General features: G+C 54.7%; 1 protein-coding gene across 2 annotated transcripts in view; it reads left to right on the top strand.

Moving 5' to 3' along the window:
* VSTM2L (V-set and transmembrane domain containing 2 like) overlaps nucleotides 1–18,864 on the top strand; it is a 36,540-nt gene extending 17,676 nt beyond the window's left edge. Inside the window, exons 2-5 of one of the 2 annotated variants that reach the window (XR_014017616.1) lie at nucleotides 6,559–6,728; nucleotides 8,308–8,358; nucleotides 17,473–18,339; nucleotides 18,379–18,864. Coding sequence is in view for 1 of the 2 variants with exons in the window: in XM_081256427.1 (XP_081112553.1) it covers nucleotides 6,559–6,728; nucleotides 8,308–8,358; nucleotides 17,473–17,745 (494 nt within the window). In the remaining variant the exon portion in view is untranslated. Of the gene's footprint in view, nucleotides 1–6,558; nucleotides 6,729–8,307; nucleotides 8,359–17,472; nucleotides 18,355–18,378 lie in introns of those variants that run through there. The other variant, XM_081256427.1, reaches the window with a different exon arrangement.
* Nucleotides 18,865–19,387: the final 523 nt, after the last annotated feature.

Genomic DNA, 19,387 nt, shown 5'->3' with positions numbered 1-19,387 from the left:
GGCTGGAAAGCACAACTGCATCCTTCTCAAAAATCTATAATTAGGGCTTCCCTGGTGGCGCAGTGGTTGAGAGTCCGCCTGCCAATGCAGGGGACGCAGGTTCGTGCCCCGGTCCGGGAAGATCCTGCATGCCACAGAGCGGCTGGGCCCGTGAACCATGGCCGCTGAGCCTGCGCATCCAGAACCTGTGCTCCGCAACGGGAGAGGCCACGACAGTGAGAGGCCTGCGTACCGCAAAAAAAAAAAAAAAATCTACAATTATACCAGCCTCCCTAGGCACGGGCTGCGAGGAGTTACCTGAACAGGGAGGGGGGCTCAGGGGTGGGAGGATGCCGGAGAGGAGAGAGGATTTTAATGTCCCGAACTCAGCAGGGATGCTGACATGGAGATGGGGTGGCATAGGGGGTTGGGGATGGGGGATGGGGTTGTCTGAATGGTGGAGGGAAGGAGGTTGGGGAGACTGGGAAGAGGGGTTATAGGAGCATGGTCTAGAAGTTACGGGCTCCCACTCCTCAGTACTCTAGATCTGGGTTCATATGTAACCGCTTACCCTGTGATCTTGGACAAGTCACTTAACCTCTGTGAGCCTCAGCTTCCCCATCTGAAAAATGGGGATGGTAATGATCACACCTACCCCATAGCATCCTGGTGGGGGCATGAGAAAATATGTGTAAAGAGCTTGGCAGAGGGCCTGGCAGGTTCTCCATATTTCTCAGAGATCATCGTCATCCTCATCAAAATTAATGTGGATCACCTTCCAGTCTCAGGTGCTGATGCCACGTCCTCATCACAGAGAGGGAGCAAGAACCTCTTGCCGATTACAGCCGCCCACTTTCAGTGGATGCAGGAGAAACTGAGCTCCCCATCTCTGGAGGTGTGCAAGTGGGATACAGACGTGTGGAGCCTGGTGGCTAAACTCGACCCAATAATTCAGAACAAATTCTGATGGGAGCTGATGGACCCCTGGGTCTTGGTCATGCCTGCTGGTCAGACCCAGGTTCAAATGCCAGCTGTGTGTGTGTCTTGGGCAAATGATGTCACCTTTCTGAGCCTCATTTTCCTCATCTGTCTAATGGGAGTGAGTGGATTAGAGACTGTTAGAGACGATGTCTGCCCCATGCTAGGCGTGCAGTAGGTGCTCCGTAAATGGTGGACGATGATGATGATTTGTGGCTGTGCCGCGCAGCACGCAGGACCTTAATTCCCCAACCAGGGGTCGAACCTGTGCCCTTGGCAGTGGAAGCTGAGTCTTAACCACTGGACCACCAGGGAAGTCCCTATTATTATCATGTTTAAACAAGGCTCCCTGGGTTTCCCTCCTTTCCTCCTTGGTTCACACCATCCCTTTTATCCTCCTCGGCTTGTCAGTATCCACGCCTCCTTCAGGGCCTGGCTGAATGACCAGGCCACCTCCTCCTCCCTCCAGAGTCCCCTTCTCCCCCAAGTAGGAGGGACCCCCACCCCTTCCAATGCCCAAACCATGGCTCTTAGAACATACATCACTTTCTCCCTCAGGCCGTCTGAGCTGGTGGGGGTCTCAGACCATGAGGTACAACCCCCATTGTATAGAGGAGCAATCTGAGGCTCAGAGAGGGGGAGAAATTCTCCCAAGGTCACACAGCAAGTCTGTTGGCAGAAACAGGCTCAGTCCCTCCTCCCCAGCTCAGTCCTGTGCTCCTGGCAGTTATCTGCACACAGCTTCTCCCTGGGGGGAAGGGGCTTCCTTGGGGTGGAGCCCAGACAAACCTTCGTGTTGCTGCCTCTGGAACAGGAAGACTCAGATATGCCATCAGATGTCTAGAGCCTCGGTTTCCCCACTTGTCCTGAGGATGCATTGCCCCCATCACCACTGAGGCTGGAGTCAATGGGATCCTGAGGGCGCCTCCCCCAACCCATTCCACCAAGTGCCTCCAGGCAGGGTCTGAGGGGATCAGAGCCCACCGTGGTGAGGAAGAGCTGGTGGCTACACCTGCAGACAACTCTCCTGGCTCCCAGGAGTTCTTGGAGCTGGGTTCTCCCTCCATTCTCCCAGCCAATGCCCCTCCCCACTCCAGCTCAGGACCATCTGGCCCACCTGGGGATGGGGGGAGCAACACCCCCTCTGGAAAGCCTCCCTTGATTGCCTCAGCCTGGGTGAAATGCCTACTCTGTACCCACCCAGGCCTTTACACTCAGAATAAAACAGACTCCCCACCCTGTCCCAGAGGAAGGGTCCTCTCCAGGACCTTCCAAGGCAGGCTTGGCCATTTGGGACTGTTCCTTTTTAAGAAAGAGCCCTACCACCAAAAAGAGTTTGAATTCTCTGGGAGTAGCATGGCCCTGGGAGTCAAACAGTCCTGGATTCAAATCCAAGCTCTGCCACATGGCCTTGGAAGGGTTACCACCCTATGCTGGGCCTGGGCGCCTCCTCTGAGCAATGGGGACATGTGAGGGGGAGGGGAGCTGAGGCTGGCACAGCGTCACCACCTGCCAGGACACCCGCCATACGTGGCAACTGAGCAGTGGGAATGTGGCTAGTCTAAATTGAGATGTGTTGTAATCATGTACAATACAGGCTGGATATCCAAGACTTAGCACAAAAAAGAATGTAAAATATCTCATTAATAATTTTATACCTGTTGAAATAATTTTTTGATATCTTGGGTTAAATAAAATAAGTGATTAAAATTAATTTCATCTGTTTAAAAAAATTGTTACTTTTTAAAATACGGCTATAGAAAATTAAAAATGCTGTATGTGTCTTGCCTGTGTGGCTTGCATTTGGTGTCTGTTGGACAGTGCCCTCTAGAGGACAGTTATTGGGATCCGGGTTGGGGGATAAGGGCTGTGTGTTGTGGGTGAGAGGGCCTGAAGCCTGACCTTGCTGACCCCTGGCTGCTGAGTAGCCCCAGGCCAGATACTGCCCACTCTGAACCTCATTTTCTGCATCAGTAAGAAGAGCTGGTGGGCCAGGGTCAGGGTTTTTCAGTCAGCTGGGGGAGCTTGTGGGCAGGGGGAGGCTGAGTGAGGGTGGTTGGAGGCTGGCCCTTCCCCGGTCACCCTCATGGAAACCCCACCCAAGGACAGCCTGTCTCTGCCTTTCCTTCCACCCATGAGACCCAGATGTACCATTTCCCATCCTCCTGTCGGACAGATGTGCTTCCCCCACTCAAGCCATCTCTGGGAGGAGAAGGGCCGTGGCTGAGTCACGCAGGCCCAGCCTCCAGGACTGGCTCCGCCCTTCCTAGCTCTGTGATCCTGGGATGAGCAAACCCCCCACCGCCCAGTAGCTCTGGACCCCCTTTCTCCAATTGCAGGAGGGAGAAGTGTGGGCACTTTCTGATTCCCATGGCTCAGGCAGTGGCACCTGGAGAAGGTCACAGCTGTGTCCCTCCCACTGTCTCTTGGTCAGCAGGGTCACACCGCCAGTTACCTCGGATCCAACTAGGGGGCCTCACCACTCTCCTCCTTCCCCTGTTTGCAAAGGGTGCTGGGTGGGCAGGGGCCTGGATCAAAGCCAAATCCGGCTGTCCCAGGACCGGAGGCCAATGGCTTGCTCTGATCACCTCCTAGCCCTCCTGGTGGCTCAGTCCTTGGCAGCTTCCTTCAGTCCTGCTCGAGTTGGCAAGTCAGCATCAGAGCAGGCATGGAGGGCTGGGCCTGGCCTGGGACTCTCGGACAGGGCCCCTCCTGCCTGTGGACGCTGCTCCACCACTGACCAGCCAAGTCTGCTCATTTGTTTATTCAAAAAGTATTTATCGAGCCCTACTATGTGCCAAGCTGGGGATATATCAGTAGACAAGACAGGCACCATCCCTGCCTCCTGGAAGGGAAAGCAGACCATAAACATAAATAAAATAAGTATATTAGCTGTGCTGTCCGATATAGTAGCCGTTACCTACAAGTGGCTATTTACATTTAAGTTTAAATGAATTTAAATGGAATAAAACTTAAAATTCAGTTCCTCACTCACACTGGTCATATTTCAGATGCTCAATAGATACATGTGGCTGGTGGCTACTGTATTAGCTCAGATATAGAACATTTTCCTTGTCACAGAAAGTTCTAGTGGGCAGCACTATTAGTATGTGGGAAGGGAAGAGGGATTTGAAGCACTGGGTTGGGGCAAGGGATGCAGTTTTTTTTTTTTAATACAAATTCAAGTTTGCAATTTTCATTTTTAAAATTTTTATTTATTTGTTTATTTTGGCCGTGCAGCTTGTGGGATCTTATTTCCCTGACCAGGGATCGAACCCAGGCCCTGGCAGTGAATGCGCCCGAGTCCTAACCACTGGACTGCCAGGGAATTCCCAGGGATGCAGTTTTAAGTGAGGTGGTCAGGGTAGGCCTTGCTGAGGAGGTGACATTTGAGCAGAGTCCTGAAGCAGGGGAAGGAGGGAGCCATGTGAGAATCTGGGGGAAGAGCCTTCTAGGCAGAGGGAACAGCATGCGCAAAGGCCCTGAGGTAGGATCTCAGCTGGAATGTTGGAGGAGCAGCAAGGAGGCCATCGTATCAGGAATGGAATGAGCAAGTGGAAAAGTAGCTTGAGGACTGAAGAGACAGGGATTGATTTGTGTTTTGCCAAATTACCTCTGGCTGCTGTGTGAAAAATAAATTGTCAGGGAGGGGGCAGGGAGGTCAGTGAGGAGGTCCCCCACTGTTACGGGTGAGAGGTGGTGACGGCTGGCCCAGCGTGGGGCAATTGAAGTGGGCAGAAGGGACCAGATTCAGGAGATGTTCTGGAGGCAGAACCCATGGGATTCCCCAGAGACCGAAAGGGGGTGTAAGAGGAAGAACGAGGGAGGCAAGGGCAACTCTACAGTTTGGGGCCTGGGCACCTGGAAGGCAGAGGCGGGTGGGCGGGTACCTTCCTCCAGGAGCCTGCTGCCCACTGGGAATAAGGACAGGCCCAGCCTCCAGCTGACCGCACACCACGCCTGGCTTGTGTTCAGTAACTCCAACAACACCCATTCTTATTAAATGGGCCTTGTTATGTAACAGCGGCCAGTCCCTCCCGAACCTCAGAGGATGTGGGCAGCCTGAACCCATGACCGTGGAGGTCAGGGATGTCACAGACTTTCTCTTAGCCCAGAGACTCGTTGCTGGAGTCAGGCTCCACTTGGAAACCCTGTGTGCAAAGCAGAAAAAGCAACTTATCAATCCCGAGCCTCCCAAAGCCCTCGGGATCATGGGGAGGGGGTGGAGGGAGGTGGGCCCAGAGCAGGACCCCCGCCCCCAGTCAGACTCTGCCCTGAGCTGAGTGGTGCCTTGAGGGACCACCGGGGCTGCAAGGTGGGCTTGTCTGCCCGCTGGGTCGGGGTGTCTGGCGGGCTGCAGCAGCAAGGTGGGCATGGGATGGGGGCACTGATGGATGCAGCATTCCCTGGGTGACCTGCCTGTTGCCAGGTGTCTTTCCAGGGTGAGAAAATCTCTCCTGAGAAGAGGAAAGGATTCTAATTACATCTCAGGACAGTATCTGTTTGGAGAGACGAGAGTCAGGACATATGGTGGGGAGCGGTGCTGGACCGCACTGAGCGGGGATTTGTTTTCTCTTACCTGCCAGCGTGGCGGGCATGGCAGTGGGTGGGGCTCCTGCTGGGTCCCAGGAACCAGCTGCTCTGGGATTTGGTGGGCGAGCTGGACCCTGCTGGAGGGATGGGAGGCACATGTGTCTCCCACCGCCTCCTGGGGCTCTTGAGAGGATGGAGGATGTATCAGCCGTTCGGGGCACCTACGAGATGCCGGGAGATGTGTAGCCACAGGAGAGCTGGTCCCTGTTCTCATGCAGCTTGCACAGGCAGTGCAGTGAACCGATGCAAGACGGTGACCATTCCCCAGGCAGGTGGGAGGTGGGGGGTTGAGGGGAGCCTACCCAGGTGGTCAGGGGAGGCCTCTCTGAGGGGGCCAAGTTTCAGCTGAGCTTTGAGTGACTTGCTGGACGAAGAGGGACCAGGGGAAGAACATTCCAGGCATTCGGAACAGCGAGGGCAAAAGTGAGGTGAGAAAGTGAGGCATTTTCACAGGACAGAATGGAGACCAGGGGGAGGTGGGCCGGGCTTGCCCCCCAACCTGGTGCAGAGGGGACCCGAGGAAGGGTTCCGAGGGGGCCGGCGGGGTAGGTCTGATTTGGTTTTGCAAAGACGGTGCCGAACGCTGCGCCCTGGGGTGGGGAATAACCCAGGATGGGGGCAACTGGAGACATCAGGGAAGAACTGATGAAAACGGCAGCTTCCTCCCTGGCCTCCTTGCTCACACCTTCCAACCAAGCCCTCCTCGGATCCATCGCTCCCTTCTCGAGAATATGGTGCCCGCGGGCTCCGGAATCAAGGCACAGCTGTGTGGGGCCTTCGGGTCCCCGGGCCTACGCCTTCATCCCCAGGTCTGGCCAGCTGACGCCGCACAGGCCTCTGCGCAGCCTCGCGGAGCTCGTCCAGGTGCCCCACCTGCAGCCAGGCCACCCCCGCCCGCAGGCCCGGCCGCTCCCTCTCTCTCCGCTCCAGCCCCCGCACCATACCCGGGCCCGCCGGCCCCGCTGTCTCCTGAGCCCCGGCCTCCCCTCCCCCGGTTTCTCCGCACAGCCCTGTTCACAGAGACGCCCCACGACGTGACGGCGCGGACGGGCGAGGACGTGGAGATGGCCTGCTCCTTCCGCGGCAGCGGCTCCCCCTCCTACTCGCTGGAGATCCAGTGGTGGTACGTGCGGAGCCACAGGGACTGGACGGACAAGCAGGGATGGGCCTCGAACCAGGTACCGCCCCCAGGGAGACTTCCGAGTGGGGCTGGGAGAGCCCTGGCCCATCCACCCCCGGGGAGGAGTGTGTCTCTGCCCCTCATCTCCTCGGAGGGGCGTGGGCCCCAGCTATGTTCGCCCTCTGGAGCCCCCAGCTGTCTCCTTCCCTTCCCCCCCGCACCCCCCGAACGGAGGCCTGTTTGTGGGGAGGGGCAGGGGGCGGAGCCAGGCTGAGCACTTGGGCCCAGTCAGAAGCGCCTTCCAAGGAGTAGAGTCCCTCCCTTCGTGTACAGGTGGGGAAGCAGGCCAGAGGGACAGACGCTGTCCCACACACGTGGACATGCATGCCTTTCCACGTACGTGCAGGCACACGAGGGAGCCCAGGCACGGCACACACATTCACCTCTGCTCTCGTACACGCTCCCACGCACACACTGTACCAGCCTGCGGCGGGGAGGTGGGGAGGGGATGGCGGGGTGCAGACGCTCTTGGTGTCCCCGCCCGCGTGCCGGGTAAGCACCATCCCCTGCCACCAACCCCGCTGCCAACCCCTGCAACACTGCCTGAGGGTTTTCTCTGGACAACAGAGCCTGCTGGCCAGCAAGGCAGGCTGGAGGAGCGCCCCGTCAATGACTGACGGGAGGTGGAGGGTAAATACCCCAGCTCCCTTGCTCCGCAGTTGGGATAACTGAAGAGCATCCTACTCCCTTTCCCCCAGGTGCCCGTGGGAGTAAGTTCCAGTTGCCCAGGGTGGTAACCGGCTTGATGACATACCCATTATCGACTTCCTTCCCTCTTTTGTCTCACTCACTCATTCCTCTCCTGATGTTTCCTGGGATCACCTACCAAATAAACCACTTGCACCTGAATCTTTGTCTCAGGGTCTGCTTCTGGGGGAACAAACTAAGACACTCTCATTCTTACGCTTGTGTATATGTAAATATTATGCAAACACATATGAATCTGCCCACCTGTTCACTTACATGACACGCCTTCATATGCACACACGGGCATGCTCACACATTCTTGCATGTTTCATGAAATGGCCTCTAACATATTCACAGATATATATTAAACTCATCTAGCTCCTGGAGGTGTCAACCCCCCAGCACACAGGCTCAGAGGACTCCAGTGGTCAGAGAAAGCCCTTAGGCAAAGAGTTGCAGGCTTTGTAGTTGGATGCCTCTGGGGTCAGCTTGCAGGGGGATAGTATGTGGGCAGGGGTCCGACAGCGTCTGCTGCAAACACTCCTGAAAACACAGCGCATTCACAGATAGAGAGAGGCAAGTGTACAGACACTCCTACAGACACACCAAGCCCGAATCACATGTTTGCCTGTTCACACGTACCCTCCCTACATATCAGAATGTGTAGCACATGCACATGCACAGTCAGTTTTACAGGCATCTCCTTTATCTTCCTTTGCTCTGACTCACCTCCATCCCCTGAGTGGACATAGAGCTGAAGGACCCCAACCTCTAGAGCCATAGTCCCCAGAGCATCACTTGCGTCAGGAGAATCTTAGCCATTGCTTGTATCCCCACCCTGTGATCCTAACACATTGTGTCTGTTTTCTCCACCCTCCCGCTCCCAACAGCTAAAAGCATCTCAGCAGGAAGACGCAGGGAAGGACGCGACCAAAATAAGTGTGAGTTTTGGTAATGACTTCTCACAAGGGCTCTAATGGAGGACACAGCTGTAATTAAAAAAAAAAAAAATCCAGTTCAGCAGGGAGCTTGGGCATGAAGATGGAGGAGAAGGAAAAAAGAAGGGGGAAAAATTGGCCTGGCTCTGTTTTTTAAAAGCCAGAGATTTTTCAAGTTCATTGAATGACAGACACAAACAAATGACAGAGGGAGAGAAGACGCATGCTCTCCTGTCGGGGCCAAGGCTGTGTGCATCCCTGATGCTTCATGTCTGTCTCAGCAGCAATTTTTGTTTGGGGAACCAACAGGGTATAATGAGACTGAGCCGGCTTCTTTTGACCTATCACGAATGACTGCTGTGGCATCTCATGGTCACTTGGGTCATCTGGCTCCGGACGTGAGGCGGGACAGGGGAACTACAGCTGAAGGATTTCAAGACTGGCCGGGCCTTCTAATGCATTGACACTTTTTATCGTTGCTCCATCTCTATGGGGAAGGGCAAGCTTTCACCCATTTTACAGGTGAGGCAACTGAGGCTTAGAGGGGTCAAAGCCTTGCTGGAGGTCGTGACTTGGCTGAGCTGCCTCCAGCTTTTCATCTCCAGGCTATGCTGGAGGCCAGTGAGTTGGGGCACCCAGGGGACTCAGCGATTGACAGTTTTTTTAGAGGAGGGTACCCAAAGCAGGGCCTGGAAGAGGCAGGCAGGATCGAGAAAGAGACTGTGTAGAGGGGACCAGCCTGGAGACACACGTGGCCATGGGGCCAGGTTGGGTTTGTGCACAGGGCATGTGGTCAGCCTGGCAGGAGGTTAGAAGTCCACTGGACACATACTCAGAAGATTTAGGTGCCCGCCGGGGTATGAATGTGCATGTGTGGGAGTGACCTACAAAATCACTCTTTTCTGTTGCTCCTTCTGAAGTCCTTCAAGGACCTTCGGGGGAGCTCGGGACCCCAAGGCCAGTTAGATGCAGAGGAGCTCCCTGAGCGGAAGTCACAGTGTAAAGAGTGGGCTTTGGGAGGCATGAGGTGCTGTGCCAGGCACTGGAGGTGGCAGAATGGAGGCAGGAGGGCCAGGAGGGAGCCTCCCACAGAAGCTCAAGCAGGAGGTAGGCAGATGACAGACAAGGGCCTTCAAAGCATCATTTGTGCAGTCTGCCCCGGGGCCTTTCTGAGTTGCGATCTGGAAATTTGAGCCATTTCCAGCTCAGGGCAGCTGCTGGTCCACCCTCTCTAAATCCCTAGCCCCTCACCCTAACCCTCACTCTCTGCCAAGGGCACACCCATACGTAATACCCCATTTCTTGCCCAAACACCCATCAGTTAAGCCCAGGAAGGTAGAAATCTGTGTGTGTATTAATATACCCGTTCATGGCAACTCTCTCGCTGATGATTTTGTTTGGGGTTTAAGGAGTGTCTCAGGCAAAGGAGAGAATAATCTAATTGACTTAGAGGATTAGAATTCAAGGCTGTTGGGCTCCACGTGAGGGGAATGCGAAGGTGCTAACTAGTTAAATAAAATAAATGTGCTCAGCATGATTGTGCAATCCCCCCCACCCCATCCTAGCCCCGGCGATTCTTGCACCAGCTGGGGCTCTGGGGCTCTGGTTAGGAAACTCACAGACAAGCACAGACCCAGTTCCTTGTGCAGACAGCGTCTTGCACGTGACCGTTCTTAAATACACAGACGCGCAATTAGTGGACACCTGTAAGCAGAGGCACACCCCGGTTTCCTGCAGCTTAGGAGAAGGCTCAGACTTTTCTCTGTGAGCTTCGAGGTTCTGTGCAACTTGCTCTGCTCACCCTCTGGGCTATCTCATCTTGCTTGACCCGGCTCACACTGCCCCTTTCCACCCGCTGCCTTCCAGCCTCCCATTCCTTCCACCTCTGGGCCTTTGCACAGGCCAGTCCCTCTGCCTAGAAAACTGTTCCTCTCTCTTCCTGCAGAGCTCAGCTCAGCAAGCCTCCCTGGACCCTGGAACTCAGCCGGCACCCCTTCCTTCTCCCTGCTGGCTGCATTTCTGTCTGCACTTATCCATGCCTGTGAGCATTTGTTTCAGGCCTGTCTTCCCCGGAGATAGTGGGGCTGGGACTGTGCTTGCCTGATTGACTGTTACATTTCCAGAGCCTGGCACAGTGCCTGGCAGGTAGTTAGTGCTCAATAAATATTTATCAAGTGACTGTCACACATACCCACACACCCCCAGGCCAATGGCAGTGTAAAGCCAGACACAGATTTTGATAAACGGACATGCCAACACGATGTGCATCATGCCTGTGCATGGATGTGTACAGGGGATGTGCAGCCATGAAGGGGCTTGTGTGAAACTATGGGGACCGCAGGCCCTGTATCTGTAGGAGCTAGATGAGCCAGGCAGGAATTCCGTCCCCATAGTCCCATGTCACCTAAAAATCCCGAGTTCCATGGAATAATCTCCCAATTTTTAACTGTTGGGACCTAATTTGATTTTTGAAAAACTGTGGAAGCCAAACGGCTCAGTCTCCCCGCTGGTAGCATCAGCACCTGGGGGGCCTCAGGTTCGGAGGAGGCAATACAGTGAGTTTCTGGGAGTTTGGTGTGGGCAGGGCTCCATGATGGGCTCTGTAACCCATTGGGGCTGCCATGGTGGCCCTGGGAAGGTTGAAATATGGCAGTGCTGAGTGCGGGGGTGGGACAGTGAGGACACAGTGGAGCCAGCCCTGAATGTCACAGGACCTGAGTCCTGGTCCAGCTCTGCCAGTTCCCTGGGCCTCTCTTTCCCCCCTTCACTGCTGTCTAATGAATATATGAAAACACTTTGGCAACTGTAAAGTCCTCTGGATTTGGCCGTGTGAATGACAGTGGGTACTAGAGTGGAAACTTAATATGAGTATTCGAATCACGTGACGCCTATCCTAGCATGTGTGGAGCAGGGAAAGGAGGCCCAGCTTCTCTACAGGAAATGGGAGGAAATGAAAAGAGCTCAGAGAGATCATTTATATGGGGGGACAGGCATCTGTGATGATGATGATGATAATCATAATAACAGTAATAATAAAGCAGCTAACATTTATTGAGTGCCCGCCAGATGTCAGGAACCATGATGAGTACTTCACATGAATTATCTCATTTAACTTGGGGCCTGGGAACAGACCCCCTGGCCTTAAAAATATCTCCCTTGGGAGCTTGTATATGCTGAGGATTCTACCATCAGGGCCTTATTCCTGTGGCTCAGGTAAATTTTGCTATGTCCACTTCAAGTTCTGGAAACTTTTCTTTTGACCTAACTGAAGTTCTGTCTTTTGGAATTTAGGTTAATTTCCCCTTAACCAGTTTTGCAAGTTGAGATGGCCCCCCACTTCCTAATTGTAAAATAAGGTGAAATTCTCCACACACCTTCTTTCCCAGGGGGCTTACCTGCCTTCATTACTGTTAGTTCCTCCTTTGGTCTAACCAAAGTCGTTTATGCTGTAGATTCAGTTCATGTAACCTGTTTCAGTCCAAAATAGCCATGGGCAGCCTGGGTCCCCATATACATATGGCCTCGTGCTCCAGCCCACTTATCCTAAGCCCCGCCTCCTCTCCAGCTAAGCCCTAAAAGCCAGGTACATCCAAAGTGGCCTCAGGAAGCATACGGCAGCCCCCTGTCCCCAAATCTCCATAAATGGTTAAAAGGCAGCTTCATTGGTCAGATCAACCAAGTGGCCCTATAGGTCAAGCCCCTGTTTACCCCGCTTGGCTGCCCCACAGGTATGATACACATATGGATACCACATCTTTTCTGGTGCGGGGGATGGGGGCTGGGACCACTGGAGCAGCACATGAGGTCTGCATCCTTCACTAAGGATGAACAGGCCAAGCGGCGGGTCATGGTGTATTATGACTTTACTTTCTGCAGTAGACGTTTCTATATTTTCTTGAAATTCCTGCCGTGATCCACAGTACACAAAGGGCATGGAACTCTGAAGTCTGAAAGGGAGGCAAGATTCATGTGGAGTCAAAAATCACTCCATCCCTCTTGGAGATCCCTTGAGACATCCATAGAGCAGCCAGCCTCTGGCTGGGACTGAAAAGATTACTCTGTGAAGGGCATGGTCACGCACTCCCAGTCCCTGCTCTCACGGTACTCCCAGTCAGTGTGGGGGATGGATGTTAATCCAATAATCCCTCATGATAAAAAGTAAAATTACAACTGTGACCATCAAAATGAGAAGGAGCGCAGCCAGTAACAGAGGAGCTGACCTAGTCTGGTGGGTCTGGAGGGCTTCCTGGAGGAGGTGGAGTGAGGTGAAGTGAGCACTGAAGTGTAGAGAGGTTGACTAGGAGTAGGGGGAACTTCTCTGGGTGTGTGTGTTGGAGGAACTGCAGGAGGCTGTTGTGGCTGAGGGGAAGGTGGGGATGAGACCCCAAAGGTCCCCCCAGCAGCCACTGCTGGGAGCCATCAAAGGAAGCGTTCTAAGTTGGGGGCGTTTTGGGAAGATCTGTCTGGCTGTCACGGGAGGATGGATTGGAAGGAGCCAGAGTGGCTTTGGGGAGACCCTGGAGGAGGCTGCGATGTCCTGGCCACTGCCTGGGGATCTGGATTCTGGAGAGAAGGGGAGGGGGCCCAGTGATGTTTAGAGGGAAGGTCAGTGGGATTCAGAGATGGGTTGTGCCAGAGTGTGAAAGGAGCAGTGGGGATGACGACTTGGGAAGGTCTAGCTGGAATGGGTGCAGCCTTCTGGGGCCCCGATTTGGGGAGACTCTGGGTTGGGTTCTGGACATGCCAAGGGGCTGGCGGCTGGGTGTTGCTGACAGAGGCACGGGAGTGGCGGAGCTCAGGGCAAGCCCTGGCCTGGGGCAGGGACCCTCTGACCCCTCTTCCCCACCCAGCACCTTCCCAGGGCCACCACGTCACTCTTAGGCTGAGGCCACGTGGAGGAAAGGTCTGGCACCATGGACGCAAATTAGCATCACCCATTCTTCCTGGCTCGGCTTGGGAGAAAGATCCCAGCCTGCCCACCCGATGGTCTGTGGGCTCCTGCCGTGTCCAGAAGGGCCGGGCCATGGGCAAGCAGGGAGGAGGCTGAGCTTGGTCCTGGTGCGGACTGGCCTTGCCTCTTTCAGCATAATTAGGTACTTAATTGCACTGCTAAGGCCTGTCGATGCCTGTGCCGAGGTGATTATGATTTACAGCCAGGCTGCCGCCTGGGGGTCTCTTCCCCTCATAGCCTCTCCGGCTGTGTTGGAGGCCTGGGCCGCAGGATTTTTCTGCTCAGTCTGTGAATGTTGAAATCCAACAGGCTGCTCCACCACCCACAAGAAGCCTGGGTAGGATGATGGGCCCCCTCCCACAGGAGATGTTTCTGAGGAGGGACTGGGCTCCCCCAAGACATGGAGGGCTGGGGGCCTATGGAATGATGGGGAAGGGGGTAGAAAGACCTGTGGTTTACTGGTTCCGGGAGGCTCCCCAGAGATGTGGTTAAGGCCTGGTCTCTGTCACCAGCTGGGTGGCCTTGGGCAAATCACTTCACCTCTCCGAGCCTTCGTTTTCTGACCCATACAGTGGGTATCCCAGCAGTGCCTACATCACGGGGTTAGTATGAAGTTTAAATAAGGTGTAGACTATTTAGCGCATCATTTCACAGGGATCAAGTGCTCCATAAACACTAGCTACCAGCAATACCGTTACTGTTGTTACTGCTTTTATTAGTTGACTTCTCCGGATGGTGCTTAAAGGCGCAGACCCCTGGGGCTGGGAGGGAGCAGCCTCTGATGTGTGTCCTCTCCCTTCGTCCTGTTGGATACCAGCTCCCTGGGGTGCTTGGTTGCAGGTGTGAGGTCTGGGTTTTCTGTTAGACCTGGAGCCCGCGCGGATGTTGCTGGGGTCTGGCTGATTCACAGCTGTATCCCCAGTGCCCAGCTCGGAGTGGGCACTCGCTAATCGTCAGCTGGATGGATGGATCTAGCCCAAGAAAACCGAGGCCAGGGTGCTGGTGACTTGTCAGGGTCAGAATCAGCCTCCCAGCACCGTCTGCTGTGCTCCCTGTCTCCCTCCTCCTCCCTGAGGGGGGAGGCCACACAGAGGGGCGACAGGGCAGGAGGGAGCTGGTGCCCAGGCCTTGGCCTCTGGGCCGGGGCTGGGCGGAGGGGTGGGCTGGGCTCGGTGCTCCCTCCCTAGCGCTGCTCCCAGCCTTCACATTATTACTCCATTAGCGCCTTGTAGGGTTGACAAATGAAGGATAATTAATATCCGTGAGGGAAACAGATGTTGAGGTAATTCGCTCCCCGCTGCGCATTTGCAGCAGCATCTCCTCACTCTCCTGAGAGCTTGGCAGGGCCGCAGGACCTCTCCGTGCCCTTGGCCAGAGGTGATGGAATCAGCAGGGCTGATGACCTCCAGCTGGGCCCAGCCCCGGTACCCAGAGAGGAGGGCTCCCCCGCCCAGGGGGGCAGCTGGAAGAGTCTCCCGTGCTTGCTGTGGTGAGAAGGTGGGAAGTTCTGCCTCTGTCCCACCTCCTGCTCCCTGCTGTGCCGTAAGCCCATGCTTTCCTGCTTCGTGGGGGGATGATGATCAGCCAGGAAGGCTCAGAATACGGGAGGACGGGCCTGGCTCCTTGTGGCCCACTGCTCTCTTCCCTTCTGGAGCCTGGGAAACCCCCCTTGGCCCTGCCAGCTCTGCGTGACCCTCTGTGGGCCTCTGTCATGCCTTTGGAGGGTTAGAGTGCATGGACTCAGGCCTGGGGTCAGTTCCCCGCTCTGCCGTTCACTGACTCAGTGCCCATGGGAAAGTCGCTTCTTTCAGAGCCGTAGCTTCACCATCTGTAAAGTGGGTAGGATCATATATATATGACCTAAAATCAAAAAGCGTGATATCTGGGTACCACTTCATTTGAAGAAAGAAGGAGCTAGAGTGAGGCCATTCATTTAACAAATGTTTTTTTGTTTTGTTTTGTTTTTTTGCGGTACGCGGGCCTCTCACTGTTGTGGCCTCTCCCGTTGCGGAGCACAGGCTCCGGATGCGCAGGCTCAGCGGCCATGGCTTACGGGCCCAGCCGCTCCACGGCATGTGGGATCTTCCCGGACCGGGGCACGAACCCATGTCCCCTGCATTGGCAGGCGGACTCTCGACCACTGCGCCACCAGGGAAGCCCTAACAAATGTTTTTATCGTTATTATTTGCAGGGTACCAGGCTCTGAGATGGTGACTAAGATGAACAAAATAGGTATCATCCCTGCCCTCATGGAGTTTATAGTTTAGCCAGAGAGAGAAACAGAAGTCAAGTCAACAAAATGGTTCTCAAATTGTGATGACTGTTAGGAAAGAAATAGACAGGGAGATGTGATCAAAGGCTTTTTGGAGGAGGTGATGTTTGAGAATGAATGGGAGTCAAGGAGACAGCGCCCAGGCAGAGAGACCAGAAGGCTGTGAGGCCAGAAGGAGCTTGGCATCTGGGAGGAAGGGGCCAGGGAAACCAGAGCAGATTAGTGGGGTGATTAGAAGTCGTGTGTGAGTGCCCGGCTGCACAGTGAATGCACTCCTTCAGAGACGGTCCTCTTCCTCATCCTGGCCTCCTCACTGCAAGGGTGATCGGCAGGGGTGTCCTCCTCCAGAATTTGGGGTGTGGCAAGAATAGGCAGGCTGGTTGTCTGTCCCCATTGCCCCCTCCCCGCCCCGCCAAGGGGAGAGGGACCAGATGGGCTCAGAACTGGGGCCACAGGTCTAAATTCCACTCAGCTCCATCCTGGCCCTGGCGAGCCTGCAGTGCCAACTGGTGGTGAGATCACTGGGCAGGGGGCCCGTGGCTGGCTGTTGGGGACTTTCCTCCTCTGTTCTGTGTAGGTGGGGCAGGGGCTACAGGAGGTGGGGCAAGGCTCCTTTTGGTTGTAAGAAATAAGGGGACAAGGAAGCCCCCTCCCATTACCACCCCCCCACTCTATAGGCCCAACTGCTCTCTTTTTTCCAGCTTTTTATTTTGAGTTGCAGACTCATAGAAAGTTGCAAAAAGAGATCGCAGAGTCCCCTGTCTCCTTCACCCAACTTCCCCAATGATTTATCTTATATGACTGTCCTTTTCTTTCTTAATTGAAACTGGCTTTTCTTTCTTAATTGAAAAAAAACTCACAGTAGCTTTATGTTTATGGCAGATTTATTCTTAAGAGCTGTAATCTGAAAACTACCCAAATGTCCATCAACAGGTGACTGGATAAACAGATTGTGGTATATCCATATGATGGAATACTACACTGCAATAAAAAAGAACAAACTGAGCCGTGCAACATGAAGGAATCTCACTGATAATCATGTTGTGTGAAAGAAGCCACACACGGAGGAGTGCAAGAACAGGGAAAACTAATCTATGGTGATAGAAATCAGACTAGTGGGTAACCCCTCGGGGGTGAGTATTGACAAGGAGGGGCCACAAGGGTGCGCTCCAGAGGGTTGTAAGTGTCCCATGCCTTGCTCTGGATGGTGGTCACACCGGTGTACATGTGAGTAAAATTTCATTAAGCTGTGTGTGCCTTACTCTATATAAATTATATTTTAATTTTAAGTAAAATTTTTAAAACCATGTCAAATAAATAAGCAAAAAGCCAAAGTACAAAGACAGATGTCATACTCTTGCTCCCCCCGCAACTGAACAGTTGTTAGCATCCTGATATATTTGTGATCAGCATTTGTTTGTTTGTTTGTTTGAGAAACAAAGCTAAGAATTCACTTTGCAGTCTACCCCAGGTCCTCGGCCCTTCCCTGGGCTCCACTCCAGAGACAACCATGGCTGTGAGGCCGCTGTGTTCCCTCCCATCTGTTTTCAAACTTGCACACACACAAGTCACCAAAACCAGTGTAGAGTATTTTCCCGTGTTTCTTTCCAGAAATGGCATCACAGTGTATGTAGGAGTTTTGCAGTGAGATCTTTTCACTTCCTGCATGTCCCTGAGCTCTAACACGCCTAGTTCTAGATTATTCTTTTTCACTGCTGTGCAATAGTCCACTGAATGAACTGACCACTGCCTATTTATCTGATGTGTTGATGCCCATTGAAGTTGCTTCTACTCTTTTGCTGTTAACTCCGCGTGCCCTCGTGGGAGTGTCTCTGGGGCTCCACCCACGGAGTGGGCTCCCGTGGCCAGGTCACCGTCTCTCTGTCGCCCCCAGGTGGTCAAGGTGGTGGGCAGCAACATCTCCCACAAGCTGCGCCTGTCGCGGGTGAAGCCCACGGACGAAGGCACCTACGAGTGCCGTGTCATCGACTTCAGCGATGGCAAGGCCCGGCACCACAAGGTCAAGGCCTACCTGCGGGTGCAGCCGGGAGAGAACTCCGTCCTGCACCTGCCCGAGGCCCCGCCCGCAGCGCCCGCCCCGCCGCCCCCCAAGCCCGGCAAGGAGCTGCGGAAGCGCTCGGTGGATGAGGAGGCCTGCAGCCTCTAGACTGATGCCCAGCCCGCCGCCGGCCCGCCCTGCGCCCCTACGGCTGTACCGAGTGCATGAGGAGCCGCTGGACCGCTGGGGACGGGACTGCCCGGGTCCAGCTGCCTCCCCATCCTAAGACCGCCCGTGGCCCCCACGTCGGCCCTCCTCCCACCACCCCTTGGCTCAGCATGTAAGGCCCGCCCAACCCTTCCCCTTCAGACCCTCCCCGTGACCTGGCTCAGAGACGGTGGCCCGGGCACCGAGGGGACAACTGCCCCGGAACGCTGGGGTGGGGCACCAGGCCGGGGCCGGGCTGCCCCCTTGTGTCACCAGCTTCAGTAGAGTCCAGTGTTTCGCTTTGCTTGCTTGTCCCCCATCCCGTCCCAAGCCGGGGCCTCCCAGCCTCACTCCGCCTCCTTCCAACCATCCCCTGCTTGGACCTGGAGGTGTGGACAGTGACCCCCCCCCAAATTCGGACTTGAATCTTCTGAGCAGAACTGGGGCCTCTCCTCTGGCAAAGAACTGGGAGCAGAGCCCCCAGGAGAGCTGTGGCCAGTTGGCAGGGTGGCTCACAGGGGCCCTGGGAGGAGAGGGAGCCCCCACTGCCTCCAGGTGGGTCCTTCATGTTCAGCCTCCTTACACTAAATCCAGGTGGGTCCTTCATGTTCAGCCTCCTTACACTAAGAAACAGCTCCCTGCCCGCCCCGGGGCAGGAATCGGCCCCTTCACATGGCAAGTCGGAAGGAGGGCCTTTCCTTTTTGACCCCACGGCCCCATGCAGAGTTCTGCACCAGCAAGACCCCTTCGAGGGGCTTCGAGCCTCTCCAGGAGCCCCCCTCTGCCAGCTCCTGATGTCCCAGCCACCTCCCAGGACCCATGCCGAATCCACCCAAGGGCCTGGGGCTGTTGGGAGCTGAGGGCCCCTCAATACCAATCCCCTCACAATTCCTGATCGGGGGCACCAACCCCCTGGTGATTTGTAAATATTTCTATTGGGCCCAACACCCCTTCAGAACTGGTTCAAACCTCTGGCCGCACCTCAGCGATGGAGTCGAGGGACGTGGGAGAGGTTTTGCCTAGGGGTGTGTGGGTTACCCTGTACACATGATCCAGTCCATGACTACCAGCCAACCTGAATAAAGCGGTTTAAAAAAGCCTCTGGGCAGTGTCTTTCTGGGGCATTTGTATCTGAGAGCAGCGCCACCGGAGAGGGGCAGGTGGGAAGGGATTGGCCAGCCCACGCCCACGCCTCACTCATCATCTTCTCGCTCCTGCTCTCTGCCCCCCAAGCACAGAAGAAGCACTGGAGGAGGCACAAGAAGTCAAAGGAAAACCAGCCTTTGTCCAGTGCCAATCCATTTACCAGACACTTGACTTATTCCCAGATTTTTGAGATAACTACACATACAGAAGAGAGCATAAAATATGTGTACACTGTTCTGTGAATAAATAAATTATAAAGCAAGTAGGGGTGAGCTACCAGCTTATCAAGCAGCACCCCATAACTGAGCCCTCTGCCCAGCCCATGTCTTCCAGATCACCCCCCCCTCCCTCTTAGAGGTCACCACCACCCTGATTTTTAAGGTCATCCCATTCTCAATGTTCTTTTTACACGTTTACTACCTATATGTATATCATCTTAATACAGTTGAGTTTTGTC

This window comes from Mesoplodon bidens, assembly GCF_964165515.1.
Source record: "Mesoplodon bidens genome assembly, chromosome: 15".
Classification (NCBI taxonomy): Eukaryota; Metazoa; Chordata; class Mammalia; order Artiodactyla; family Ziphiidae; genus Mesoplodon; species Mesoplodon bidens.
Note: the sequence above shows the minus strand (reverse complement) of the source record. Positions and strands in the feature narration are given on the sequence as shown.